The 27504-nt window shown below is 35.2% G+C and overlaps 1 protein-coding gene across 3 annotated transcripts in view; it reads left to right on the forward strand.

The window, feature by feature from the left end:
- GABRA4 (gamma-aminobutyric acid type A receptor subunit alpha4) overlaps positions 1-27504 on the forward strand; it is a gene marked incomplete at both ends in the record, with an annotated part of 64944 nt that overhangs the window by 17504 nt on the left and 19936 nt on the right. For 2 of the 3 annotated variants that reach the window (XM_084233190.1, XM_084233191.1), the window contains 5 exons: positions 567-787; positions 1136-1218; positions 4543-4686; positions 6215-6367; positions 14530-14789. In XM_084233190.1, coding sequence (XP_084089316.1) covers positions 567-787; positions 1136-1218; positions 4543-4686; positions 6215-6367; positions 14530-14789 — 861 coding nt within the window. The remainder of the gene's footprint in view (positions 1-566; positions 788-1135; positions 1219-4542; positions 4687-6214; positions 6368-14529; positions 14790-27504) is intronic. The other variant, XM_084233192.1, reaches the window with a different exon arrangement.

A 27504-nucleotide genomic window follows, 5' to 3' on the forward strand; every position in this document is an offset into this window, starting at 1 on the left:
AACAAGCAGCACAGAGTAGGATGAATTTATCCGTTCAGTTGTACTCTCTAATATTGAAGGTACTTAATTTACAGATCAAAGAAACAATTTTTTCTCCTTGGCCCTAGGCTTCTAGACTAACTTCAGTAAATTTTGTGATCGATTTCTCTTTTACATATTTTACTTTGTCTTAAAGAGATGCCTATAATTTTACAATTAATTATACAATGATATTTGTTATATACTAACTCATTTTTCTATTTTGTCTAAAATAAAGTACAACTGTAATTACCTGGTGCTGGCAGTTTTATTAAATTATAGTAATTATTCTTGATTGATTAATATGTATGGTAATTTATAAATTTCTTTAACAAATGTAGAGGATTATGATATCAATGTGGACATAACATGCTTAAATTGTTGAAAATCTTTTTACTTTATTGATTTAAGGAAATTTCTGTTCATATAAATTATATCTGGTATAGTTTTTTTATGGCTAATAAAGAGGTCAGAATTTGCTGCATTTTTATCTGCATATGTGTGTATAGTCACCTGGGATTTGACATGTGACAAACTAATTTCCCTAGGAATATACAATGGATGTGTTCTTCAGACAGACGTGGATTGACAAAAGACTAAAATATGATGGTCCCATTGAAATTTTGAGATTGAACAATATGATGGTAACAAAAGTATGGACCCCTGACACTTTCTTCAGGAATGGAAAGAAATCTGTTTCACATAATATGACAGCTCCAAATAAGCTTTTTAGAATTATGAGAAATGGCACTATTTTATACACCATGAGGTGGTCATTTTTTCTTTTTCCTTCCTTCCTTCCTTCCTTCCTTCCTTCCTTCCTTCCTTCCTTCCTTCCTTCCTTCCTTCCTTCCTTCCTTCTTTCCTTCCTTCCTTCCTTCCTCCCCTCCCCTCCCCTCCCTTCCCCTCCCTCCCTCCCTCCCCTCCTCTCCCCTCCCCTCCCTCCCTCCCTTCCTTTCTTTCTTTCTTCCTTTCTTCCTTCCTCCCTTCCTCCCACGCTCCTTCTCCCCCTTCTTCCTTTACTTTCTTCTGTCACTTATTCTTTTTATTTAAGAGATCTATAAGGTTATTTTTTAAGAAAGAGTTGATTTTGTTTAATTACCTTTTTCCATCGTAGACTTACCATAAGTGCGGAGTGTCCTATGAGATTGGTGGATTTCCCCATGGATGGTCACGCATGTCCTCTGAAATTTGGGAGTTGTAAGTGATAATAAAAATACTGTTAGAATTTACGATGACCTCATTCAAGTTCATATTTATATATGTGCATGAATTTTGATGATTCAACATTGAAATCATTGTCCATGACAACGACTGTCAAATGTTTGACTTTTAGGAGACTGTTTATTAACTAGCATATTTAGCTAAATAAGTCAAAACAAAATCCTTTCCCAAAAAGGCAAAACCCTATTTCTACCCAGAGACTAAGAAGACTGACTATAAGTAATAGGCTGGTGTTCAGTATTATAATTCAGGGAACTTTGAACTATGTGTGTTGTGGTAATATAGAAAATATAAGACAGGCCTCCCCTGGTGGCATAGGCGGTTGAGCACCATGCTGTGAAGCTGTCCGCAGCCTCAGCAGCGCAGGTTGTATCCCAGCCTGCCAGCGAGGGTCCCACATGGCATGGCAGACCTCTCCTGTCTTGCCCGCTGCTCCCCTCAGCAGTGTATTTCGTCAGTCTGCCTGTTCTGTTCCCCGCTGTGTCTCTGGTGAATCTTCTCACCTTCCCTTGCATCTGACCTATATCCCAGTTCTTGTATAAATAAATAAAAAATAAAACTTTAAAAAAAAGAAAATATAAATGATATATTTTTGTTTTATAATTTAGTAGTTTCTATTCCAAGTACTGTCCTTTATGGAAGACTTGAAAAAAAGACCAAAGAAGTTTCAGGACTTATTGCTGGGCCATAACTTAAAAAACATAAGCAATAGTATAAAATTCCCCATGCTCCTGCCCACAATATTTTAAACAAGGTCTTCCTTCTTTTAGCTATAATACTTGGCTAGAATAAATTTTTCTGTCCAGGTATTCTTTCATTTCCATGAATAGTAAACATAGTTAAGTGGAATTTTTCTCTTTCCAGAGTAATTAAGGATCATGACAAAAATATAGTAGGAGGTGTGATTTGATATGTAAACAGAGCAGATAATATAGTGCTTTTCAGACCACATTTTGGAGTTTGAATTCTATTCTAAATGCTATAGGAAGCCCTTGGAAGGTTTTACTAAGGGGCAAGATATTCACTGATATTTCACAATTTCACTTCAACTTTTCTGTGAAGAATGTTTTATAGAGAGAGAGACTAGAGGGGAAACAGAGGAACTGGGGGCTGTTATTTTAGTACATTCAAAATCAACAGTGTCTCGGATTAAAATGTTACTAGAGGAGAAGGTGTGAAGTGGATTGATTTGGGAATATTCTGTGTAGATGAGCATAAGAGAATGAAATGAATGGGGGAGAGGAAGAAATTCCTTTCCCCCAAGTTCCCTTCTTAGAGATGGCAGCAAAATGCCATTGCTTGGTTTAATGTCTGCCTGAAATATTTGATTCAATAAGAATCTACCACAAATAGATGTTGGCTTTTACTATTGCTTCAGATTCTTAGTTGCTCTGATTGTGAAACTGTCGCCTGCTGTTACCATTGCTCGTTGCGTAACTTAATGAAAATTGTCAGTCACTATTCTTTTTATAACCTCTAGTAATCACAATATTCAGTTAGGCTAACTTGATGCTAGAGAGAGTCATCTGGTGTCTGACCAGTGACTTAGTGAGAGATGATAAAAACAGGAAAAATATGTAGACAGAAAGAGTTGATCTCACTGGGGCCAGAATTTAAAACAATTTGTGATACAATACTTTCAATTTCACCCAAGATAGTTCTTTCTTTTTAAAATATTTATTTATTTATGCATACAAGAGCTGGGGTACAGGCCAGAGATGCGGGGGGTGAGAGGACCCATCAGAGACCGAGTGGGGAACAGAACAGGCAGACTGCCTGAAATACACTGCTGAGGGGAGCAGTGGGCAAGACAGGAGAGGTCTGCCTCGCCATGTGGGTTTCTCCCTGGCTGGCCAGGATTGAACTTGTGCTGCAGAGGCTGCAGATGTTTCATAGTGTGGTGCTTAACCCATTGCGCCACCAGGGAGGCCCCCAAGATATTTCTTATCTAAGAGAAGTGCTTTTCCTCCACCCCCTCTACTTCTCACAGAAAGTATTCTTTGGGGTGACTTAAGCATAGTTGGTGCTCAATCAGGATTTGTGTAAAATAAATCATTCCTTGGAATCATATTCACTGGAATCTGGGAATTAAAGAGAGTGGCACTTCATCCTTAGTAAATATGGAACCTTAATTACCTGGAAAGGTGAAATCCCACTTACCTTTGTTTATATTTCATGAAGATGAAAAAATACCAGGAAAATAAAAGGTTATATTAGCAAAAAAAATAGCAAAAAGAAGGAAGATCTGATCTAAAATATTATGGATAAGAATAGTTGGGGGCTTTACTGTGTGATTAGGCTTGAATACACCTCAGGAGATAAACATTGATACCTACCAGTACACTGCAAATGACAACAAGAAGCTCACATTTTGTTTTGCAAAGTCTTTTGTGAAGATAGCCTCTGTAGGTGTCAACTAACTGCTTTTGTGGAATTAAACAGTTCCACAGAGGACCTACTGTGCTTTGGCCATTTTAGGAAGATTTGTGGCAGGAAGCACATGATTCATCTTGGTTCTTTTTAACTTATCTGTGTGTGAATCAATCTATCTACTCTGGGTAGACAGGTAAGCAAGCAGCTTGTCTCCATTTGCATTGAACACCAAATAATAGAAAATGAATTTGAATGGCCCCGGAGAGGAATTTATTGTAGATGGAAGGGAAAATATCCTGATTGTAAGAGTTTAAAAGCAGTGGAACTTGTTGTGCAATTATTTATATTCCATGGAGAGCTTCACAAACAGGTAGCCAGTTGTCACCGCAGAGTAGTTCCCAACAGAATGGGTATTGCCCAGAGATATGGGCTGGAATAGGTGACCTCTGAAAACTCTCCCAATAGTAGGCATTGCTTTCATTTTTTGTTGTGTTATTATATAAGCATCTGATCTGCTTCTAATTGGCAGAGCTGCATTGGGGTGGAAGAAGTCAGTGTTGGTCAAAGAAAAGAGTGAGAGTGAATTCAAGGGAAGAAATACTTTGATGGTAGTTTGGGAGGGTCGGCTTAATATTTTTTTCCTTTTCAGGTGACTCTTCTATTAGCCTGGAAACAACATGGTATTGTAGTTGCCTTAGTTTGAGTCTCTCCATTCTTTGGCATAGAAAGAAGATACATGCTGAGTTGGAATGTTGTCTATTTAACCTCTACAGTTTTCTAAACTTTAGCATGTTTAAATAAGTAATAATGATTGTTATATTCCTTTGTTGCATCATTTGGGAACATATGTAATATTCTTGAATGGTGATCATCAATGCTGATGAGAAAGCAGCACTGACTCTAGCCACAATCTGTGCTTTTATTCAGATGCATATCCAAAGAGTGAGATGATTTATACCTGGACAAAAGGTCCTGAGAAATCTGTAGAAGTTCCAAAGGAGTCTTCCAGCTTAGTCCAATATGACTTGGTTGGGCAAACTGTATCAAGTGAAACTATCAAATCCATCACCGGTGAGATGTTTAACAATTAAACTCATACTACTTGACATTGATAGTGGAGTTTTGTGTTAGTTTTTTCACTGAAAATATATAATGTTTTCGGAGAACAACAAAATGTTTCTAGAGATAAAGTTGATACATAAATAACAGTACAGAATTTCTTTATTTAGGTTTATATTTGTTCATTTATGCTATATTTATACAATTATAATACTTTAAAACAAATTTTGGGTTGGTGAGATGTGAGAAGTAAACTGATTTTCTTACTGGAAATGAAAGTCAATAATCAAATATTTTAAATGATTTTCAACAGAATCTTGAGGCAAGATGTCTCACCACTTATTTCTGAACACTAGATTTTCTTGGTCTTTTTTGGTGATTTTCCCAAATCTTTTTTCACCCTGTCTAAATTTGTGATGCCCTCCCTTTATGTCTTTACAAAGGCAAAAGCAAAATAGAAAGCTTTAATGACAAAATATCTTGGAGGAAAATGTTAAAACTGTTCTATGAGTAGATGAGTTATTACCATCGTTGATTCTTGATTTGTATTTGCCTTGGAATGTGAATGGATAAAATCATAGAGCTTAGTTTTTATCACATTTAATGGAGAAAATTGGCTGATTATTCCTTGTTGTAAAACTATTCCTTACCTATACATGTTACCAGGAAAAAATATTTTTTGAAAGTATTTATTTTCCAGCCTGCAAGTGGGATTGAAAACATACCTGGGATGATTTGAGTCTTCACTGTCTAAGAATAGAGTTATTGCTTCTTAACAAACTTTCTTAATATATTCTTTCTTGTTGTAACATTAAAAATATTTATCAACAGCTCCCAGAAATATTATGGTTGTTTCACTTATGAGCTTTTTAGTTATTTTGTATGAATAGCAGTAAGATATACTTGAATGTTACGTATAACTCTGTGGCACAACAGTGTCTTTGTATTTTTCTCCATATATGTAACATTTAGAAATACAGTTATTCCTAAAACTAAGGCAGAAAGAAGACTCTCCCTGTGTATATGTGTAGATATAATATATATCTGTGTATTTCAAAACTTTAAAAAATTGAACCTTATTTTTAATACATAATGTTTATTTCATATACATATTCTTTAATTTCAGATGTACAACATAATGATATATGGGTGTTTGTGTGTGTATTTCCATTTATTCTAGTAGTTTTCTATAAAAGTTAGGTGTAAATTTTACCCTCAAAAGCTGCTGAAAATTAAGGCTAATTGCTTTCTCAGTATTAGATCTTTAAACTAGAAAGCACTGAAAGTTTTTAAAAGTTATAGCCCTATATATTAAACTGTGTAATCACTACATAAAACAAAAGTGCTTTCCTGTATAATGATGCTCAGTATCATTTCCTCCCTAGTTAGGAACTACATAATTCTCAATGTTTGTGTTTCTATGCAAAAAAGATCATTTCTTTGCATAGAATACTGTTTGTTAGTCTGAAATATGATTATGAAGCCATTGAATAATTGCCTGCAGATCCAATAACACATTTTCCTGATGTTTTATTTGTAGGTGAATATATTGTTATGACGGTTTACTTCCACCTCAGACGGAAGATGGGTTACTTTATGATTCAGACGTACATTCCATGTATTATGACAGTGATTCTTTCTCAAGTTTCTTTCTGGATAAATAAGGAATCGGTTCCTGCTAGGACTGTATTTGGTAATTGCAATTCATTACTTGGGTATTTTTATCCACATTACTTTTTGATTATGATTCATGGGAATAACCCTTATGCATCATTTCTAAGAAAGTGGTTGACAGTGGTATTTCAGACTATACTGAGCAAATAATTATTTTTGTCTAGCCAATATAAGGTAATATGACTTGAGGAGATATGGGAAGTCCTTACATTCCTTTGGGTCCACCTCAGATTTCCCTTACTGAGACCAGGCAAGTGAAGACCAAGTGTGAATCTGGATATAATTTCACTTTTGGTATATTCCTAAACTCTTAGCTTAATGCTGTGTAATTGAATTAAAATCATATCTAGGTGTTAAAATGAAATGTGCTGGGAGCTTAAAATAAAACAAATAACAGTCATGGCTGAATGAATATGAAAGCCTTAGAATAATTTGCCTTTTAATGAAGAGGCACAAAATGCAAATGATTTAAATGCATTGAATTGGAAGATATTATATGCTTGGTTTCTTACTTCATTATTATATTTTATAGACCTACTATTTTAAAAACACACATTTTTTTCTTTGTATTCATAGTGACTTCCTACATGTTACATTCAAACTTATGTGAAATACAGAACACACTAATTTTAAATTTTTATAGATGTTAGTGTCTTTTTCACATCAGTTCTATTTTGAATAATAAACCTAGTTATAATTATATTTATTAAGTTTTCTGTTGATTATAAATGGCAAATGCATTCAGTGGTAGGATAAGAAAGAAAATTATCAGAATTGCTCTATTTTTTGTTAGTGCAGTTGGTTCAAATGCTTTATTTTTTAAGATTTATTTATTTTATGCATATAAGAACTGGGGTACAGGCCAGAGATGTGGGGGGTTGAGAGGATTCACCAGAGACAGATTGGGGAACAGAACAGGCAGATTGATTGAAATACACTGCTGAGGGGAGCAGCGGGCAAGGCAGGAGAGGTCTGCTGTGCCATGTGGATCACCTCCCTGGCCTGGGATAGAACTCATGCTGTAGTGACTGCTGGTAGCTTCATAGTGCTGGGTCTTAACCCCTTGTGCCACCAGGGAAGCCCTCAAATTCTTTCTTGATTGATTTGGATGCTTTCTTGATTGATTACAAGCCAGGATCTGCTGTTCTGTCTCACTTATCCCCAGATAATAACATTTCTGTTGGTTTGGGGAGTGGTAACATTTATTACAGCTGTGCCCACCCAATATTTTCTATCCAGATAAGACATTAAAAGGAAATTAAGAATCATTAAGTAAGGGTACTAGTTGTAGCAATAATAATGATAAGATTTGCTGTATACTGATGGGGGTCATCTTAAATAATCTTCACATTAACTTAGGAAGGTAGGCATTATTACATTTTATGCATAAATGTCCTAAAGAACTTCAGAAACTTATTTAAAATAACATTATTTTAATTGAGGTATAATTGACATGACATTATATTCAGGTATACAAAATAACTATTTGATATTTTTATGTATTGGGAAATGATCACTACAAGTAATCTAGTTAATATTTGTCACCATACATAGGGATTATTTTTGTGTTGAAAACGTTTAAAATTTAGTTTCTTAGCAACTTTCAAATATGCAATACAGTACTGTTTATTTTATAACTGATTTTTTTGTATCTTTTGACCCTTTTCATTCATTTCATTCCTACCACCCGCTAACCATGGTAACCACCAATTTATTCTTTATGTCTAAGAGTTCTGGGTGCATATATCTTTTTGAATTAGGGTTTTCATGTTCTTTGGATAAAAGCCTGGAATTGAAATTGCTGGATTATACAGTAATTCTATTTTTAATATTTTAAAGAACCTCCATACTGGTTTCTATAATGGTTGCCCAATTTGCACTTGATCTTAGCCAAAAGGCCGAGAAGCGATGTGTGGTTGCCCAATTTGCAATAAACAATATACAAGGGTCATCTTTTCTTCATATCTTCACCAACATTTGCTGTATCTTTCCTTTTTGATAATGGACTTTCTAATAGTTCTGAGATTTTTGTTGTGTTTTTAATTTACATTTCCTTGATAGTTAGTGATATTGAGAATTTTTTTCATGTAACTGCTGGCCATTTGTATGTCTTCTTTGGACAAATGTCTATTCAGATCTGCTTGCTTTTTAATCATTTTTTTGGTTGTTGTTTTGCTTTTGAGCTGTACGAGTTCTTTATATATTTTGGATATTAAACCCTTGTTAGATATATGACTTGTAAATATTCTCTCCCATTCGGTAGGTTTCCTTCTTATTTTGTTGATTTCCTTTGATGGACAAAGTTGTTTATTTGATGTAGTCTCATGTGTTGAATCTTGCTTTTGTTGACTTTGCTTTTGGAGACTCATGTAAAAAATCATCACCACAACTAATGTCAAGGAGCTTACTGATGATATTTTCTAGGAGTTTTATGGTGTCATGTGTTATGTTCAAGTTTTTAATTCATTTTGAGTTATTTTTCATATATTGTGTAAGAGAATGAGTGGTCTTGTTTCATTCTGTCACATGTGGCTATCCAGTGTTCTTAACATTATTGGTGATACTGTACTTTCTTCCTATTCATAACTCCTTTGTCATAAATTAATTGCTCATACATTTATGGGTTTATTTCTGGGCTGTCCTTTGTGTTTCATTGATCTATATGCCTATTTTTAAGTCACTATCATGCAGTTATTTATCACTGTAGCTTTGTAATATAGTTTGAAATTAGGAAGCATGATACCACCAGCTTTGTTCTTTCTCAAGGATGCTTGGATATTCAGAAGATTTTGTGGTTCTACATAAATTTTTAGATTGTTTGCTCCATCTCTGCATGATGACATTGTAATTTTGTTTGACATTGTGATTCTGATGTGAGTTGCATTGAATCTGTAGATTGCCTGGGAACTTTTAATTTAGGATTATGGACATTTTAATAATATTAAGTCTTCCAATCCATGAGTATAGGCTATCTTTCTGTTTGTTTGTGCCTTCTTCATTTTCTTTCTTCAATACCATAGAGTTTTCAGTGCACATGACTTTCATTTCCTTAATTTATTCCTAGGAATTCTATTATTTTGAATGCAATTGTAAATATGATTAATTTTTAAAATTTTCTTCCTGACAGTTTGTTATTGGTGTATAGAAATGCAACAGATTTTTGCATATTGATTTTTATATCCTGCAGCTTTAATGAATTTGTTTATTAGTTCTAACAGGTTTTTTTTGGAAGTCTCTAGAGTTTTCTGTATGTAGCAGCATGTCATCTGCATAGTGGTTGTTATTTTTTTCTTTTCCAATTTAGATGCCTTTTTTAATTCTAGCCTAATAGCTCTGTATAGTACTTCCAGTAATATGTTAAGTATAATGATGGAGCAAGCATCCTTTTTCCTGTCCTGATTTCAAATGAAAAACTTTTGGCTTTATCACCCTTTGGTATGATTGTTAGCTGTAGGCTTGTCATACATGGCCTTTATTATGAAGGCCATTTTGTGGAACATTTTAATCACAAATCAAGCAGATTTTTGTTCAATGCATATTCTGTTTCTATTGTGATGATCATAAGATTTTTTTAGACTTCATGTGTGAATGTTTAATATATCACATTGATTCATTTATGGATTTTGAATCATCCTTGCAGGCCTATAATAAATCACAATTATCATGGTGTTGATCCTTTTAATGTGCTGTTGAATTCAGTTTGCTAATATTTGGTTTTGTATTTGTTAATCAAAATTACTGGCTTATAACTTTCTTTTATTGTGGTGTATTTGGAATTTTGGTATCAGGGTAATACAGACACCTAAAATAAGTTTAGAAATATTCCCTCTTCTATGTTTTAGAAGAGTTTGGGAAGGACTGGCATAAATTCTTCATTGACTAGTTGATAGAATTCACCATTGAAACTGTCTAGTCCCAGACTTGTTGGGAATATTTGATTACTGATTCAATCTCTTTACTAGTGATCTATTCAAATTTTTTCAGTTTTCATCATTCAGTCTTAGTACATTGTATGTTTCTAGGAATTTTTCCAAACCAATGTCATATACTTTTAAGTATTAAAACTAATTTAATACTTACTATTTTAATTAGTGTCTAACTTTGAGGACTCTGCCATTATGCCTTCACAGAGGTTATGGAGCTAAGGGAGCTTGTGGAGAATTCAAGAGCCACTGAGTTAGATTATATGGATGTTTGCTGAAGTTACTTAGTGGACATATTTTTTCCATTTGAGAGGTGACATTTGGCTCATGTGCCAAGAAAATTTTGCTCAATAATTAAGTGATCCAAGACCTAAGATGTGTCTCAAAAGTAATTATTAGACTATTCATTGAGTTTCCAGGATGGTATTTTCCTAAACAAGTTTAGTTTTAAGCATTTTGTGCACACTGCAATCTACTTGAAATGCGATTTAGGCAAAAAATTAGCCCTGTGCTGATATTTTTATCCCTAATTCTCATTTCCCTCCTCACTTAAGGAGAGAATTAGCTGGTCAGGGATGTCTCTAGAGATCATACAAAAACACAACAATTGGTTTAAGTATGAGAAGTAGAGTGTGTTATATACTCTCCACAGGCCTCTCTATCTCCAAAGTTGCATGCCTGTAAGTTTTCTAATTATTTCAGTATAGTAAAACATTAAACATGAGCTCATGCCAGCTGGCATATCCAAATCGTTACTAGTTCATTTTCTAGGAGCGGCCAGCCAAAAATTTACTCTTGTGTACAGTCTTAGCCTCCTCTTACACATCCTATTCCAGTCTCTTAGCCAAACAATATGGTGCACATTCAGCATTCTAAAAGCAGGAACTGGCATCAATACTTGAATGTGTCAAAAAATACCTATGGCTATTGAAATGTTTTCATGGTAATTGTCAGCTATGCTCTGTCTTCTTAGATACAGAGGAAACTTAATTCTTTTTTGGAAAGTTTGGTTTTTGTTTGCTGTTCTTAGTGTTTCTTGAACCAAATGTCCATCTATAACCAGGTATAATAAGCATAACCCTGGTACTGTAGTGATTTTTTAAGTTTGAACACCATGCAGAAAGAATATTCTGAGGGGCCTCCCCTCCCCTAGTGGTGCAGCAATTGAGCACTGGGCTGCGAAGCTGCCTGAAGCCTGTGCAGCACCAGTTCGATCCCCGACCACCAGCGCGGGTTCCACATGGCGCGCAGACCTCTCCTGCCGCCCACTGCTCCCCTCAGCAGTGTACTTCGGTCCTTCTGCCTGTTCTGCTCCCCGCTCTGGCTCTGATGGATTCTTTCACTCTCCGGCGCTTCTGACTGTACCCAGTGCTTGTATAAATAAATAAATAAATCTTTTTAAAAGAAAGAAAGAAAGAAAGAAAGAATATTCTGACACCTAAAGAGAATACAGCTTCAAATATTTAATCAATGGTTTATATTAGTTACTTTTCTAATTTAACCCCCACTCATAAAATACAAATCAGAATATCTGGAGGGTTATTCCACAAACTTTAAAATCAAACTGACTGAAAAGAGTGAAAATGAAATGGAAAGTGGCCATACATTCAACATTTTGAGATTGGAGTCCATGGCATCGTTTAACTTTAATCATAAACCTACTAATTTACACCCCCTTAACAATTGGAAAATAATTTTTGGATCATGGAAAATCCTTTGTTGCTTATATTTTAGTTTGAGATTCCTTTTTGGTTATCACATATGGACTCTAGAATCTTCTGAGTTTTATTGTTATTTAGACTGTACATATTTTTTATATTTCTAAGTATATTCATCATAATTTCTGATATTAGAGGAAACATGCTAATTACATACCTAAGAACATTGTAGAGCATTTTTGAATTCTTCCTTTTCTTCCCCCCATTTTTGAAATCTTTTTAAAAAAGATTTATTAATTTATGCATACAAGAACTGGAGTACAGGCCAGAGGTGTGGAGTGTGAGAGAATGAGAGGATTCACCAGAGATAGAGTGGGGAACAGAACAGGCAGACTGAATGAAATACACTGCTGAGGGGAGCAGCCGTTGAGACAGGAGAGGTCTGCTGCGCCATGGGTTTTAGCTCCCTGACCAGGGAATAAAACTGGTGCTGTGGTGGCTGCAACTTAACCCCTTATGCCACCAGGGAGGCCCCCATTTTTGAATTCTTAATTGAACATTCAACTTAAGTTATTATGAATAAAAAGAAAAAATGATCTATCTTTAAACTTTGTAACCAAAAGTTTTCAAAGTTCATTTAGGGTTTATTCAGATATCTCTCCTTTCAGTTACTTCAGTTGAATAATCTCAAGTTTCCTTCTTTCTATAGATTTTGGAATGCTTTTAAAAGATCTATAGTCAACAAGGGAATATGGTGATGGTTCTCGGGTGATATGGTAGTGGGAAAACTATGGGGACTACAATGATACAAGAAAAAAATTAAGTGGGCCTCCCCGGTGTCGCAGCGGTTGAGCGCTGGGTTGCGAAGCTGCCCGCAGCCTCTGCAGCGCTGGTTCGATCCCCGGCTACTCCCCGGCCACCAGAGGAGGGTCCCACATGGCGCGCAGTCCTCTCCTGCCGCCCACTGCTCCCCTCAGCAGTGTACTTTGGTCCTTCTGCCTGCTCTGCTCCCCGCTCTGACTCTGGTGAATTCTCTCACCCTTCCGCACTTCTGACTGTACCCAGTGCTTGTATAAATAAATTAATAAATCTTTAAAAAAGAAAGAAAAAATTAAGTAATTTAAAAAATTAAAAAATACAAAAAATATACATAGTTTATATGCTATATAATTGCTCAAAATTTTCAAGTTTCAAACAATGACAATTTTATGAGGAGCTGAAAAATGAGTATTTACTGTGCATTTATCTTTTGCCTGACACTATGAAATATGGTAAATTAGAGATATCATTTACACACCTGCCCTCAAGAAGACAATACCCAAGTAAGTTGTGTAAAAAACACTTACATATGTGGGACAATTAGGAAACTGCAGAAGTCAGAATATAATTAAATGCTGAGTTGAGGAGATAATATTATTTATCCATAAATCAAAATATTATTATTCTTTTATTGTTGCATAGGTTCACTATCACTTCAGTTTCATATATATTGTTTGATTTTCAGCTGGGAATTTACATGGATTGGAATATATAGTTTAGATGGTTCACCATCATCACCCCCAAACTCCTGAGGATAACAACTTCAGGAGCTATTCTGGGCATTATTTTGAATGAGCTTAAATGAAAAAAAAAATGAGTTTAAATGAATAAAGTAAATCCCCATAAAAATTTCTAAATTTAACCAGATGGACAGATACAGGTGTAGAAAAATACAACTGTACAGATATTAGCATCCATAAATAATGCATTTCTCTATAGTTTCAGTGGCAAATGGAAATTTTCTACTGAGAATGGGGACTATCCTTTTTCCAGGCTGAGGAGAAGGCTTTCCTGGAGATGATATGCTTCAGAAGCCTGTTGAAAAGACAGAAGTATTTCTGTCCTTGCAGATATTTTCCTGTTGACCACAAATTGATGGGTGGTAGATGTCCAATATTTTTTAAATCCAAATTGTTCTAGAAATCTGTTTTTCCAGGAATATAATTTTATCATTTTATATAAATTAGTTTCTTTCATAGCTAGTCTATTTATTACTTTTTTCAATAGGTAATATTCAGCAAAAGATTATAAATCTGTATAATCTGTACTTTTTCTGGTAGTGATACTCAACAGCAGTGGGCCATGCCTACCCCAGAAACTCTAATACTCCAATTTGCAATACTGCCAACTTCCTACCCCAACATGAGAATCAGTGCTTCAACGAGTTGCACTTTCTGTTAGGTATGTGTGTTGAATCTTTCAGTTATGTTGACTTAGATACTAATGTCAACTCAGTGTTTGGTAGATGTCTCAAACACTATTTATCTTTATCAGAAACCCAGTAAGTAGATATTAAATGAATTCCAGTGAGTTTTCCTAACTTAATACAAGTCACACTGAGTCAATGATTAGAACAGTCAGGATGTAAACCACTTCAAAGCCGGTTCCAATTCTACTGAACCACTAGGATTTGAATCTTTCATCAAAGATGACTTGGTTTTGGTTATTGTAAACTGCAACCCTCCACGCCCCCACCCCCAATCCATAGATCTTTTGTTACTTTGCTTTGCTTACCTTAAAAGTAAGGTAATTTATCTCCTTGTTCTTTACTTTCTTTTAAGGAATAACCACAGTCCTCACCATGACCACGCTGAGCATCAGTGCACGACATTCTTTGCCCAAAGTGTCCTATGCTACTGCAATGGATTGGTTCATAGCTGTCTGCTTTGCTTTCGTATTTTCGGCCCTTATCGAGTTTGCTGCTGTCAACTATTTTACCAATATTCAAATGGAAAAAGCCAAAAAAAAGGCAGCAAAAGCCCTCCAGGAAATTCCAGCTGCTCCTGTGGTGAAAGAAAAGCATCCTGAAGCAACTTTTCAGGTATTTGACTTAATTCCTGTTAGTTTAACATTTCAGCTTCTTCATTGAATTGTTTTTCCAGGGGGGAAACTGATAAATTGAAAATCCCAATAATTTTTTTAAATTCAGAAAAATATTAAAGGTTGATTACCAATGTAAACTTTAAAACTGTGATCAATAGCTTAAAATATCAATACATCTCTGGATGAGCTACATGGAAGGGGATAGAAAGTAACTGAAAGGAGTAAAATCTGTAGGTTATTAGAGGATAGTAGGTTGAGTTTGAGTGGGTTGGAAAGGCATTTTACTAAAATTCATTGAACAAAGTAAGTTCTTAACATGTCCCCATATTGAAACTATTCCATGAGGCTGGATGGATTTTGTGTTAAAGAAGAAAACAAAACTCAATAAACAAGAAAACCCTTTGTAGTTGATGGTCATCAGATTGAGAATTCTTGTTATAAAGGACATGGAAAATCTAATAAGAGCTACAGTAATTTACTTTGGGTACATAAGTAATTCTGTAGTTGAAAAAACAAAAAGTGATTTTACCTCATGGACTCCAGTTGTACAAAAAGACATCATGAAAATGAAAAAGCAAATAAGCAGTCACTCTTCATCCTCTGCCTCCTTCTCCCATATTCCATTCTCTCTGTTTCTCTCACTCACTTGAGAGTATTCTTCAGTCAGAAGACAAGTGTCTGTGGCTACTTATACATAGACTTATTATAATTACCATAAATGAGAATCTAAAATTACTATTATCTCATGTGCTCAAATCACAGTGTATATAAATCATGAACATTATTCTCTACAAGTGGTAACACATTCCTTTTTTATTTACTCATTCATTCATTTTCCCCACTCATTTAACAAACTCATATTTAACACCAACTTTCTGTTGTCTCCATAAAACTCAGCTGAGCATAAAGGTAAACATAGACTCAAAGTAAAATGTGAGAAAACAACCCTGTGAACAAATGGGTCCCAGAAAAAAGCAGGGACAGCCATGCTTATATTAGCTAAAATAGACTTCCAGATAAAACAGGTAACAAGAGATTGTGATAGACACAAATAATGATTAAGGGAACAATACTTCAAGAAGTAATAACAGTCATCAATATACATGCACCAAGTGAAGGAGCACCAAAATATATAACATAACTATTATCAAATCTGAAATCATACATTGGCGGCAACACAATAGTGTTGGGGACATCCAGACTTCTTGAACCATCCCTGTGTCCCTGGAATCAATCCCACTTAGTCATGATGTATGACCCTCTTGTTGTATTGCTGCATGTAGTTTGCTAAGCTTTTTTTTTTTTGAGGATTTCTGCATCTATGTTCATCATGGAAATTGGTCTATATTCTTCTGTTTTGTGATGTCTGTCAGGTTTTGGTATCAGAGGATGTTGACCTCATAAGACATATTTGGAAGCTTTCCCTCTTTCTCTATTTTGGAAGAGTTTGAGTAGCATAGATATTAATTCATCATTGTGGGTTTGGTAGAACTCACTAGTGAAACCATATGGGCCCAAATTTTTGTCCTTTGGGAGACTTTTGATTACTGTTTCAGTTTCTTCCTGGTTCATTTTGAAGGGCTAAGAATTTCTCCATTTCATCTAAGTTTAAAAAATTTGTTGTTATATAGGTGCCTGTAGTAATTTCTTACAATCTTCTGTATTCATGAAATACCTATTGCAATTTCTCTTCTCTTGTTCCTGATTTTTTTTTTTAAAGATTTATTTATTTATGCATACAAGAGCTGGAGTGCAGGCCAGAGGTGCGGGGGATGAGAGGATTCACCAGAGACAGAGTGGGAAGCAGAACAGGCAGATCTACTGAAATATGCTGCTGAGGGGAATAGTGGGCGAGTCAGGAGAGGTCTGCTGCACCATGTGGGTCAGCTCCCTGGCTGAGGATCAAGCTAGTGCTGCAGTGGCTGCGGATAGCTTCATAGTACTGCGTCTTAACTCCTTGTGCCACCAGGGAGGCTCCCTGATTCTATTTATGGATTTTTCTCCCTTTCTTTCCTTAGTGAGTCTAGCTAGAGGTTTGACTATTTTATTGATTTTTTTCAAAGAACCTGGTTTTGGTTTCATCGATCCTTTGACTTTTTGATTTTTATTTCATTTATTCTGCTCTAATTTTTTATTATTTCCTCTGTCTGCTGTCTTTAGTTTCATTTATTCTCCTTTTCCTAATATTTTGAAGGGAGAGGTGTATGGTGGGTTTTTTTTTTTGAGCACTTTCTTGTTTTTTGATGCCAGGGATGATCATGTGACTTTCTATACCACAGAACCAATCTCCAGTCATCTGGATGTCTTTTGTTGAACTTTTGATCAGGGTATGCGCTCACAGTCTATTATGCTCTTTTCTTCCCAGGCCAGTGAGAGAGACTGAAGGGCTGACAGCCTCTCAGTGAAGTGGGACCATACTTGGCTTAACTGTTTTTTCAGATTTTCCTTCCCTTGCTGATGATTTCTGGCTCTCCTCCTTACTGAGACACTTGTTCTCACATATCCAGCTCTCTTGTAGATGTGCCTGTTCCCTCTGGCCTCTTATCCTGTGTATTCCTGCATTTCAATCTTTTAAACAAGTTATAAGATAAAAAAAAACTTATTCTAATATGAGATTGGTTTAATATTTTTGTCTTTTATTTCATTTTTGATATACACATTTTAATGCCATGACATTGAGCATGTAAAGATTTGTAACTTCTCTAGTTCCAAATTCATCTATGCATTTAATCATAAAATAACCTTTCTGTTTTGTCCCTTTAATATTATTGCCTTTTCTCTTGAATATTATTTGGTCTGACTTTACTATTTTTCGTATTTTTTTATAAATGTTAACTTTTTAAACATATTTTATTGTTAATGTTTTTCTTATTACTTTTATTCTTACTACTTTGGAAGCTATAAATCATATTTTATATCATTCCATGCCCAACTTTGTTTTAAGACAAAATATTTCAATTTCTGATTTTGTATAAAGTTGAAATTATAAAATGTACTAATTTTCCCAAGTGGCTATTAACTCTTCCTAATCCTAGGATTGTTCAAGTCTAAATATCCTGGGTTTAGTGTCATACCTTTTTTTCTGTTTTAATGTAGTTTTCTTTTTATTTTGTGTAAAATGATGATGCTCCTTGTACTAGTGTCATAATGATATATTACAATTACTTGAAAGCATCATTTAATCAGAATAAAACTACTCTGTAGATTGTCCAAAATTGGAAAAAGAATGAATTATCTTCTATTTGCTCCTTGAAATGTATCTTTTGACTACATTTGTCTTTACTTGTAAATGTGTGGTTGAGCACACTTGATTGACTAAATCATTTCTAATTCAGCAATTTCTCTTTGGCAACATGGCACATGTACTGTCTGCAAAAAAGCATAATCAAGGTCAAAAGTATGAAATTTGTTTGTCAAGGGCATAGAGTCACAGTATTGAAGGGTTAGAACATTAAAATAAATGTAGTTAAAATATGCATCATACCCTTGGTGCCCTGTATAACGTGTGACCGTGTACGTGAAATGTTAGATTTCCACAGCACGATATTAAAGAGTATCTGTGCCTTAACAACAGTGATTAAGGGGTTGACTCATCCATCCTCCTGACTCCTGACTCCTGGTCCCTGCTGGAACATGGCTGGCTTTCCAGTGTCAATTGTCATTGAATGGCATTAGTGTCAAGTTCAACTTTGAAGGTGGAAGTCACATTAAAATACACGAGGGAGCAAGGAGGGATGGAGAATGAGAGAGAGAGAGAGAGAGAGAGAGAGAGAGAGAGAGAGAGAGAGAGAGAGAGGATAAATATTATGTTTGGAATTTCAGTAGAGATTTTAACCTGACAGTTGAAATTTGCTTATTCAGATAGGTGTTCCTATTTGCATGATTGTTTACTTATTCACATGACATTGCCTTTGTTCAAATTGTGTTTAAATTCCTCTTTTAGAATTACCTTCAGAGTATATGACATTTGGTAATTCAATATTCCTTTGGGTAATCTCACAAGTGGTTAAATTCATTGTCACCATATGTGACCTATGAACTGTGAATCAGCTGGCAAAGTTTTATAGTGACCATTTCTATTCTTTGGGAATTAGAAAGCTTATGGTTAATGGAATATTCATGAAACAAAGAGAAAAGGTCAATTGACAATATCTAGGAGCAGCTATGGGCTTGAGTATGTCTTTGAGCATTTCAGAGGGCAAAGCAGCTGTTCTGTTTCAACTCAACATTAATTTAATTCTGCCTTTGACACTGTCCTGATAGGTGAGTTAAGTTCCATATTTCTTCTATCCTTCCTTACCTTTATTACTCTTAGAGTACCCATCCTTGCACTGACGAAAGTAATTTGATTAATAAGATGACTTGGAAAATAAAAGGGAAGATTTCTTAATATAATATTTTTTCCAATTTATGTTTATTGAGGCAAGGTAGGTTTATATCATTGTATCTGGTCTGCAGATTATAGGTTCAAACATCTACTAATGTATGCTTTCAAAAAAAAAAAAGAATAACTTGACAATACATTCTGTTGTCTTTCTTCAGTCAGAAAGTATGCACCTATGTTTGAATTTTGTACCTTGGGGGACAATTCAATTATATATTAAATATGACTAGCATTACTTGAACTAAATTGCAGCAGGCATCATGTGAATGATTTATGTATGTTAATGAAAGTTCACTATAATTATATCACAAATGAGAAACTGAGGCTTACAGTTGTTAGTGTTGTATTCAAGATCTCACAGAAAATGGTAAGACTAATATTTAAATTAATTCAATTGGTTCTGAAGGTAGAGCTTACTCCTTCACACTGTTTTATAGTATTTAATGTGCGCTATGTCTATAAAGACAGACATTAGAATATGTATATATGTATATATAAAATATATATGTATAAAATAATTGCCCCAAAACAGTCTTTGGTTCATATTTCTGTGAACACCTAATACTTGTAAATATTCTAAATGATTCTCATGTGCCAACAATAAAAACTATGGAGACTCTCCATATAATTTAATTCTAACAACTTATAAATGATGGCCTATTTTTAATCCATATTTTACCAATGAGGTAATTGAAAACTAGGCATCAAATAATCTTCCTAAGGTCATCTACCTTGCAAATAGCAGGGTTGGAACAGCAGAGTTTAAGCCTTATTGACTAATGGAAATGGAAGAGGAGATTGATGGTGGCATCATTCACTAGCAGAGGGAAGAGCAGTGAAGCACATTTAATGAAGAAACAAATTAGTTCAAGTTTAGATAGGTGGAAATTTCCATGGCAGGACATTTTTTGCTTTCCCACAATAATGATGACTTTCCTTTTTTCAAACAGCAAGTGCATACTTCTCCACTACATACCTTTTCTTTTCCATCAACCTAATTTCTTCATTTCTTTCCATTTTACTGTAACTATTCTTCATAGACTTTTCCATTTCTAAGTGTTCATAGACTCTTACAAGGATTTTTGTAAAGTTAAAAATCTATTTGACCTGATTAGAATCTTTAAGAAAAAGATGATATGAAAAATAATATGTATAAATAAAGTACAGCATAAATTCAGTAATTTAGGTGTATACATTAAGAATTGCCTTTTCCAATCTATTCTTCAAAGTCAAAGTTTAGCCTTTTTTCCTATAAGCTTATTCTGACTGAGCTCAAGGATCAAACAGATACTGTGTCAAGGATTCATATATACCAGATGAGGGTAATAGAATCTGCTGGAAGGGCTTTGATAAAGTCTAGCTAACATCATCATATGAAGTACAAAACACAATGCTTAGTGCTCAGTAAATAATAGTTGTAATTATTGTTATCCTTTATTCTTTTAAACCTCTTAAACATTTAAACATTTAAATGTTTAAACCTCTTAACATTTAAAACTCTTTAAACATTAAAGTATGCATCACATCATTTATCTTTAAAACATTCTGAAGTATTTTCCATAAATGTTTTCATGTTCATATTTACCTACTTGATGGTCATATCTTTAATAAAATGGGTTATATCTTCATTCTGTTTTTCCCATATATAAGCACATGTATTTCTCATATATTAAGCACAGTGTTTAATAACAGTTATGATTGCTTACTAGTGGATATAATGAGTTGACTGTCAGATTTAGACAACAGGAAAATTGTTGCCTCTAACAATCACTATATTTATCACCAATGTCCAAAAACATTCATCTTTTATGTGGAATTCTTTTTTTCTGGAAATAAATGCGAATACCAGGAAGATGTTAAGATGTGAACCAGAGCTAGGTCACGGTGAGCATCTAGACTGGCACATACTCATTCTTAGCATTCTGAGACACACTGTCAGTCATTAGACATAGGTGGGGGTGGGCAGCAGCAGAGAACTGAAGAGAACTGAAGAGGAGACTTTGAAAACAAAAAAAAAAGCAAAACAAAAAGTCTCAGTAAATTTACATGTGTGGCAATGCATTATGAGAAAAACACAGTTTGTTGTCTTTTGGTCATTGCAGTCCATATTACTTACACAGGTTCAGGGAATCAGAGTGACATCCATGTACAGTACATGATTTCCCAGAGACTGGTGACATACATGCTTCATTCCATTCCCACAGGGCATGCAAACTAGGCCAGCTTCAGAGTTCCATTTCAGTCATTCTCAAAACTCCTCTTTGAAATACTGTTCTTTAACTAGTTTAAACTAACATGCAGAAAACTTATTTTTCCATTTTTCTTTACTTCTTTCATTTCTTAAAGTCTTTTTCCGTGGACGTTTGAAAAAGGACTTGAAATTGCACTGTCAGTTCACTTGACATTTAGATGTGTTTGTGACAGAGTTTAATAACATTCTTTAGAATCTTATATAAATTGTGCCTCCCCAAACCCATACCTTTTTTGTTACAGAAGTTCAGTAGTTAGTAATGCAGTGAGTAATTGTTTAATTGCACAATTATTAAGCTGTGTTATTTCAGCATTGAGAAGATCAGAATTATGTTTCATTTTCAGGCATTTTTTTAAATGTGTTAATTTTGTTGTATGTATTGTGCTGATTCATGAGAAATTGCCATGTTGCTAAGACATCAGAGCAAATCTCAGCTAGTTGTTTAAAAGTGTTTACCAAGCAACTTCTCCATACCAGTCACCATGCAAGACACTGAAGGTTCACCAAAGACATAAACTAGTTTAGCAAGAGAGACAGCCTATTAACCTTATGAATGTTTTTATTTAGTATATATAGTATGGCCTGAGTCTTGGTTTTAAAATAATTCAAGCATGCAGAAGTAATACCAATCTATCCCTCCAATCATATATTGGGAACTTATTATATGTATGGATATAGTCAGAGAATGCCTATTAAGCATCATTATAATGGGAATACTGTATTCATTCCCTTTATAAATTTGAAAGCAGTAGAGAAATAGACAATCAAAAGTTAATTTCAAATAAATTAGTGTTAATGAGCAAATGCTGTGAAGGAGAGCAAGAAAGGCTAATGACAAATTAGAACAGAAAGAGTTAAATTGAGACTGAGATGCCAAAAGTGACATTAAGTTAAGGGAGATCATTCAAATGACAAAGGAAAGAGAAACAATCAATTTTAGTAGCTTATTAAGACAATATTGTGGGGTTTTTTTGTAATTATTAGTAATAACATGACATAGAATAGAAAAACCAACATTAACAAGATAATTGAAAATTTAGGCTATTTCCTCCTCTAAAAGGACAAATGCTAAAATTTTAATGCTGTGTTAGGGAGGCTAGATATATTAGCTAGTGTTTAAAGGAAGAGTCAGGCATCTGGTAAATAGTGGAGAGAGAGAGAGAGAGAGAGAGAGAGAGAGAGAGAGAGAGAGAGAGAGAGAGAGTGTGTGTGTGTGTTATAGATATAATCTCATAGTAGATTTTTTCATTTATTTTTACCTGGCAAATGAAGAACTTGTGAAGTCTGTTGATGTAATATATAGTATAATGTATATATTGATAGTATATACCATGTTGCCATTGTTTTTTTATCATCATGGCACTTTATTATCCATTAGGTGCTATATATTGTGTTAGTTGCTTTACATGGATTATCTCTAATCCACAATAAGACCTGAAATGACTTACTTTGTCGTTGTGAGGATAATTTTATGGCTGAGGAAGCAGAGTCTTGTTGAATGTGTTGGATATTGTCAGATGCATAGTGCTTTCTTCCACCTGGAGAAAACTGGCAAGCGTGAAGGCATTTTGATGCTACTCTCAGTTCTTCCATTTAGCTTTGATCACAAACACAGTATTTGGGTTTGTATGTTTTTAATTTATGAGATAATAAGGTTGGGCAAGATTATATCCAAGTTCCCTTTGAATTTTAAAATCTGTTACTATATACTTATCCACTCTATTTCTAATGCCAACTTCATTTATATTTTTTAACATGAGCTTACTATAGTAAGAATGGATTAGAGGGGGGACTTCTCTTTTAGGGTTCATCAAGTCCAGTTAAATGAAATATTCAGTTTATTTTATGCTTACCTATCCAGCAGTCATCTCTACTGTTCCAACAGCAATAGGAACGGCAACAGGTACTGATTTTACCACTTACCAGTGATAAGTGGTAAACATACTCTAAATATTTTTAAATATTTTAAACATACTCTAAATATTTTACATGTCATAATTCATGTAATCATCATCCCATCTTCATTCTTGTTCACAAGTGAAGAAACTAAAGCGCAGAGAGGTCTGTGTGATTTGCTTGAAATTTAAGTGATGAAATCAAGCTTAAATCTATGTAGTCTGACTCCAAAGTCCAGATTTATAACCACAAATGATTTCTGTCCCACAATTGTAACCTTCTACTGTCACTGCCTCTTCTATGCCTACCCCCCACATACTGGCTCCCAACACCAAATTCATTTTTCTGAAGTTTGTCTTAATGTTCCTTTTGCTAACAGGGTAAGCCATATTCTAACTCTCATTTATAAACAAATCTTAGTCCTCAGCTAGTATTTCTGTTTACTCTGGAGCTAAAATTGCAGAATATTAGTCACATTTTACAAATCTCTAATTTTTCATAAAATACATGTGGATTTTGTCAAGGCTAAAAATCATCAATTTACTTAACATAGTCTTTTCAATAAAATACAAACCAATTAATAGTTTTCCTCAATTTTTTTACATTTTAAACAGCTGAAATACATTTTAGTTTGAGAACTCTATCTTATACATGAATATGTTCGATTAATAATATCTAGTCATAACATTTGCAGAGAAATTCTGTTTTAAAAGCTTGTGGAAAGTCTTAAAGAAGTTAAAGAAATAACTTTTGCTCTAAATGAATTTGTATTATGTCATGTGACAGAGTACAGTGATGTAAATCATCAAGAGGAGAGAATAGTTTGTAGGGATCAAGAGATATTGTAAAGAAATATGTAGAACTTTGGGAGAGGCTAGTGAAGGTACTCAACTTGGGGATGAGGTGTATTTTATTGATGATCAGCAGATGAAGGAGAGTAGTGAGCACATGAATAAATACTACTATAAATATCTTGAGTTTGATTATGATATTTTAGCAACTAAATTAATCTTTCTAGAATTGCTATATAATTTATAAACTATTGCCATATTGCTGAAATTTTTGTTCCTTCTCCATTTTCTCTATTACTTTTCCAGCACATCTGGCACAGATTTGCTAAGAACTTAACAGGTACTCAAGAAATACCAATAATTTTCATACAACTGAAATAGAGACTTTGTTGCTAGGGAAAATATGTAAAGTAACCATACATTTTTATTGATGGAATTTTATTATCGGAAGTTTGTTTTAATAGGACTTCAATTTTGTATTCATTGATTTTTTTTTTTTCCCATCTATGTTGGTAAGTTAGTAAAATTCAACTTTAAAAAATATGCAGCCAGGGCCTCCCCGGTGGCGCAGCGGTTGAGCGATGGGTTGTGAAGCTGCCCGCAACCTCTGCAGCGTCGGTTCCATCCCTGGCTGCTCCCCGGCCACCAGAGGAGGGTCCCACATGGCGCGCAGACCTCTCCTGCCGCCCGCTGCTCCCCTCAGCAGTGTACTTCGGTCCTTCTGCCTGCTCTGCTCCCCGCTCTGGCTCTGGTGAATTCTCTCACCCTGCCATGCTTCTGACTGTACCCAGTGCTTGTATAAATAAATAAATAAATCTTTAAAAAAAAAAATATGCTGCCACTTGAGACAAATTTCCTCAATGGTTAGCTATATTTTCCAGCAATTTCTTTTCCTAAGATACTAAGTAAGATTATTCATTGCTTCTGGTTTATTTGGCTAAGCTACCAATTTCCCCTTCGTTATTTTGAGGGTTTAGGCATACATCACTAAATTTCCAAGTTTTCACTCAGTCCCACGTAATTTAGAAGATTTAAGTAATATTAGTTTGGGTACTATTTCATTCACTTAAGTGAATTAGAGGATGCTTTTGGGTTGTCAGAAAAGCCATGGCACATTTTTCTTGAAAAACTTAGAAAAAATACATCATGACTTTTCCACAATACATACAAAAAATGTTTTTAGTAGATGTCTATTATGTACTATGGTCAATTTATGAAGCACTTTTCAGTCAGATTATATGGAATGATATTCTTTTTGTTTTCTTTTTACTTTTTGAGACCACACAAAGCTTTGGGATAAGTAAAGGAAATCTGTCAAACTCTTCACCCTAATCCACCTAGTTTTCTCAGTGTTCCCATACGAAATATCTGTTACCTCTGCCTTCTTATTGGCTCTAACTTTGACTCTTAGTTTTGTTGTTTGGGTTCTTTCTGCCTCCTGTTACAGATGGACTTCTAGAAAAGAGGTGAAAGCCTTGCTCTACTCTGCTGTTCAGGTTATAGATAAGATAGCAAGCATAAGTTCTCTGGTTGGATGTGAAAAAGGGTCTTATGGATACTCTTCTTAGAGCTGGTTAGAACAGAGAAGCTCAGATAAGGTCATCAGAAGGTGGGGAAGGAAGGCTTCTTTGAAGCTTTAAAGATGTTTCCCTGAAAAGTAAGCAAGAGTTGAACAACCATATATAAATAGTAGTTATATTCTTAGAGCAGATCTTGACTAAAAAAAAAAAAATGTGGAGAGTGGTGAAGCAGTGGAAAGTGTGACTGGGACTTGACCTTCACAGACCACCCTGTCCATGAGGAAATGAGTCTGATTTGTTTAGAGGACAAGGGAGTATTATTGAGTCATAGGGCAAGCAGATAGCTTCTAGGGTCAGAATAAAATAGGAAAAAGTCTCAGAGGAATAAGAAAGACTCCAGAGATAAGTTTAAAAAATTCCAAAGGGGGGCCTCCCCGGTGGCGCAGCGGTTGAGCGCTGGGTTGCGAAACTGCGCGCGGCCTCTGTGGCGCCGGTTCGATCCCTGGCTGCTCCCCGGCCACCAGAGGAGGGTCCCACATGGCGTGCAGACCTCTCCTGCCGCCCGCTGCTCCCCTCAGCAGTGTACTTCGGTCCTTCTGCCTGCTCTGCTCCCCGCTCTGGCTCTGGTGAATTCTCTCACCCTCCCTCCCGCACTTCTGACTGTACCCAGTGCATGTATAAACAAAACAAACAAACCAGCAAAAACAAATAAATAAAGCATGCCTCTATTAAAAAAAAAAAAATTAAAAAAAAAAAATTCCAAAGGGGACTAATCAAACACCCCAGGACTAGGCGCTACAGGATGTTTCTAGACAAGGAAACAAAGAAAAAGGACTCTAAGATATAATTTTGGGCACAGAGACATTAAGACAGAGTGAGTGAGACCATCCAGAACTAACCAACAACTAAGAGACTAATGGATTTAGAATAATTAGGGAAAGAAGGTGTCTATTCCCTGAGGCATGACTCCACAGGGCCTTCCTTGCCACTCCCTGGCCTCTTCCACAGATCTTGGAGTCCTACTTTGTTTCTGTTCTTTTTCTCCTTAATAAACTTTTCCTTATATCTACCTCTCCACATGAATCTGCCTCTTTTTGCTTACTTGCCTGAGAATCAGCAAAGTTCCTGCTGCAGCTTGGTTAGACAGCAACCTGTGATGGTCTAGTGACTGGGACCCAGTGCTGCCACTGCATCCTGGGTGGCTTAATTCCTGGCTGGGTAACTGGACCTGAAAACTTGAAATTATGGTAGCACTATTAGGCTGAGCCATTAAAAACCCATTTTTACTGACTAAAAATGACTTTAAAAAGTAAATAATTGTCGGGCCTCCCCTAGTGGAGCAGGCGGTTGAGCACCACGCTGTGAAGCTATCCACAGCCTCTGCAGCGCTGGTTTGATCCCAGCCAGCCGGCCAGCAAGGGTCCCCCATGGCTCGGCAGATCTCTCCTGTCTCACCCGCTGCTCCCCTCAGCAGTGTATTTCGTCAGTCTGCCTGTTCTGTTCCCCACTCTGTCTCCGGTGAATCTCTCACCCGCCTGTGAATCTGGCCTGTACCCTGGTTCTTGTATAAATAAATCTTAGAAAAAAAAAAAGTAAACAATTGTCTTTGGATGTGAAGATGAACCCTAGATTCTACTTACATTTGACTTTATCATCTATCTGTTTTTGACAGCAAGCAGGTAATTAATAAGAAATTGTCTTGGTGAATATAGTGATTAGCATTTCTCAATTTATTAGTTATTTGTTTGTTTTCAAGAGAACATCTAAATTGAAACTGAGAGTGTCACAACCTTAGAGCTGTACTCTTTGTACCTGGGTTGTTAAGGACACATCCTCTGTGGGAATCTTAATGCTTTCAATAGGATTGTTTT

Source organism: Talpa europaea (assembly GCF_964194135.1).
Source record: "Talpa europaea genome assembly, chromosome: 5".
NCBI lineage: Eukaryota > Metazoa > Chordata > Mammalia > Eulipotyphla > Talpidae > Talpa > Talpa europaea.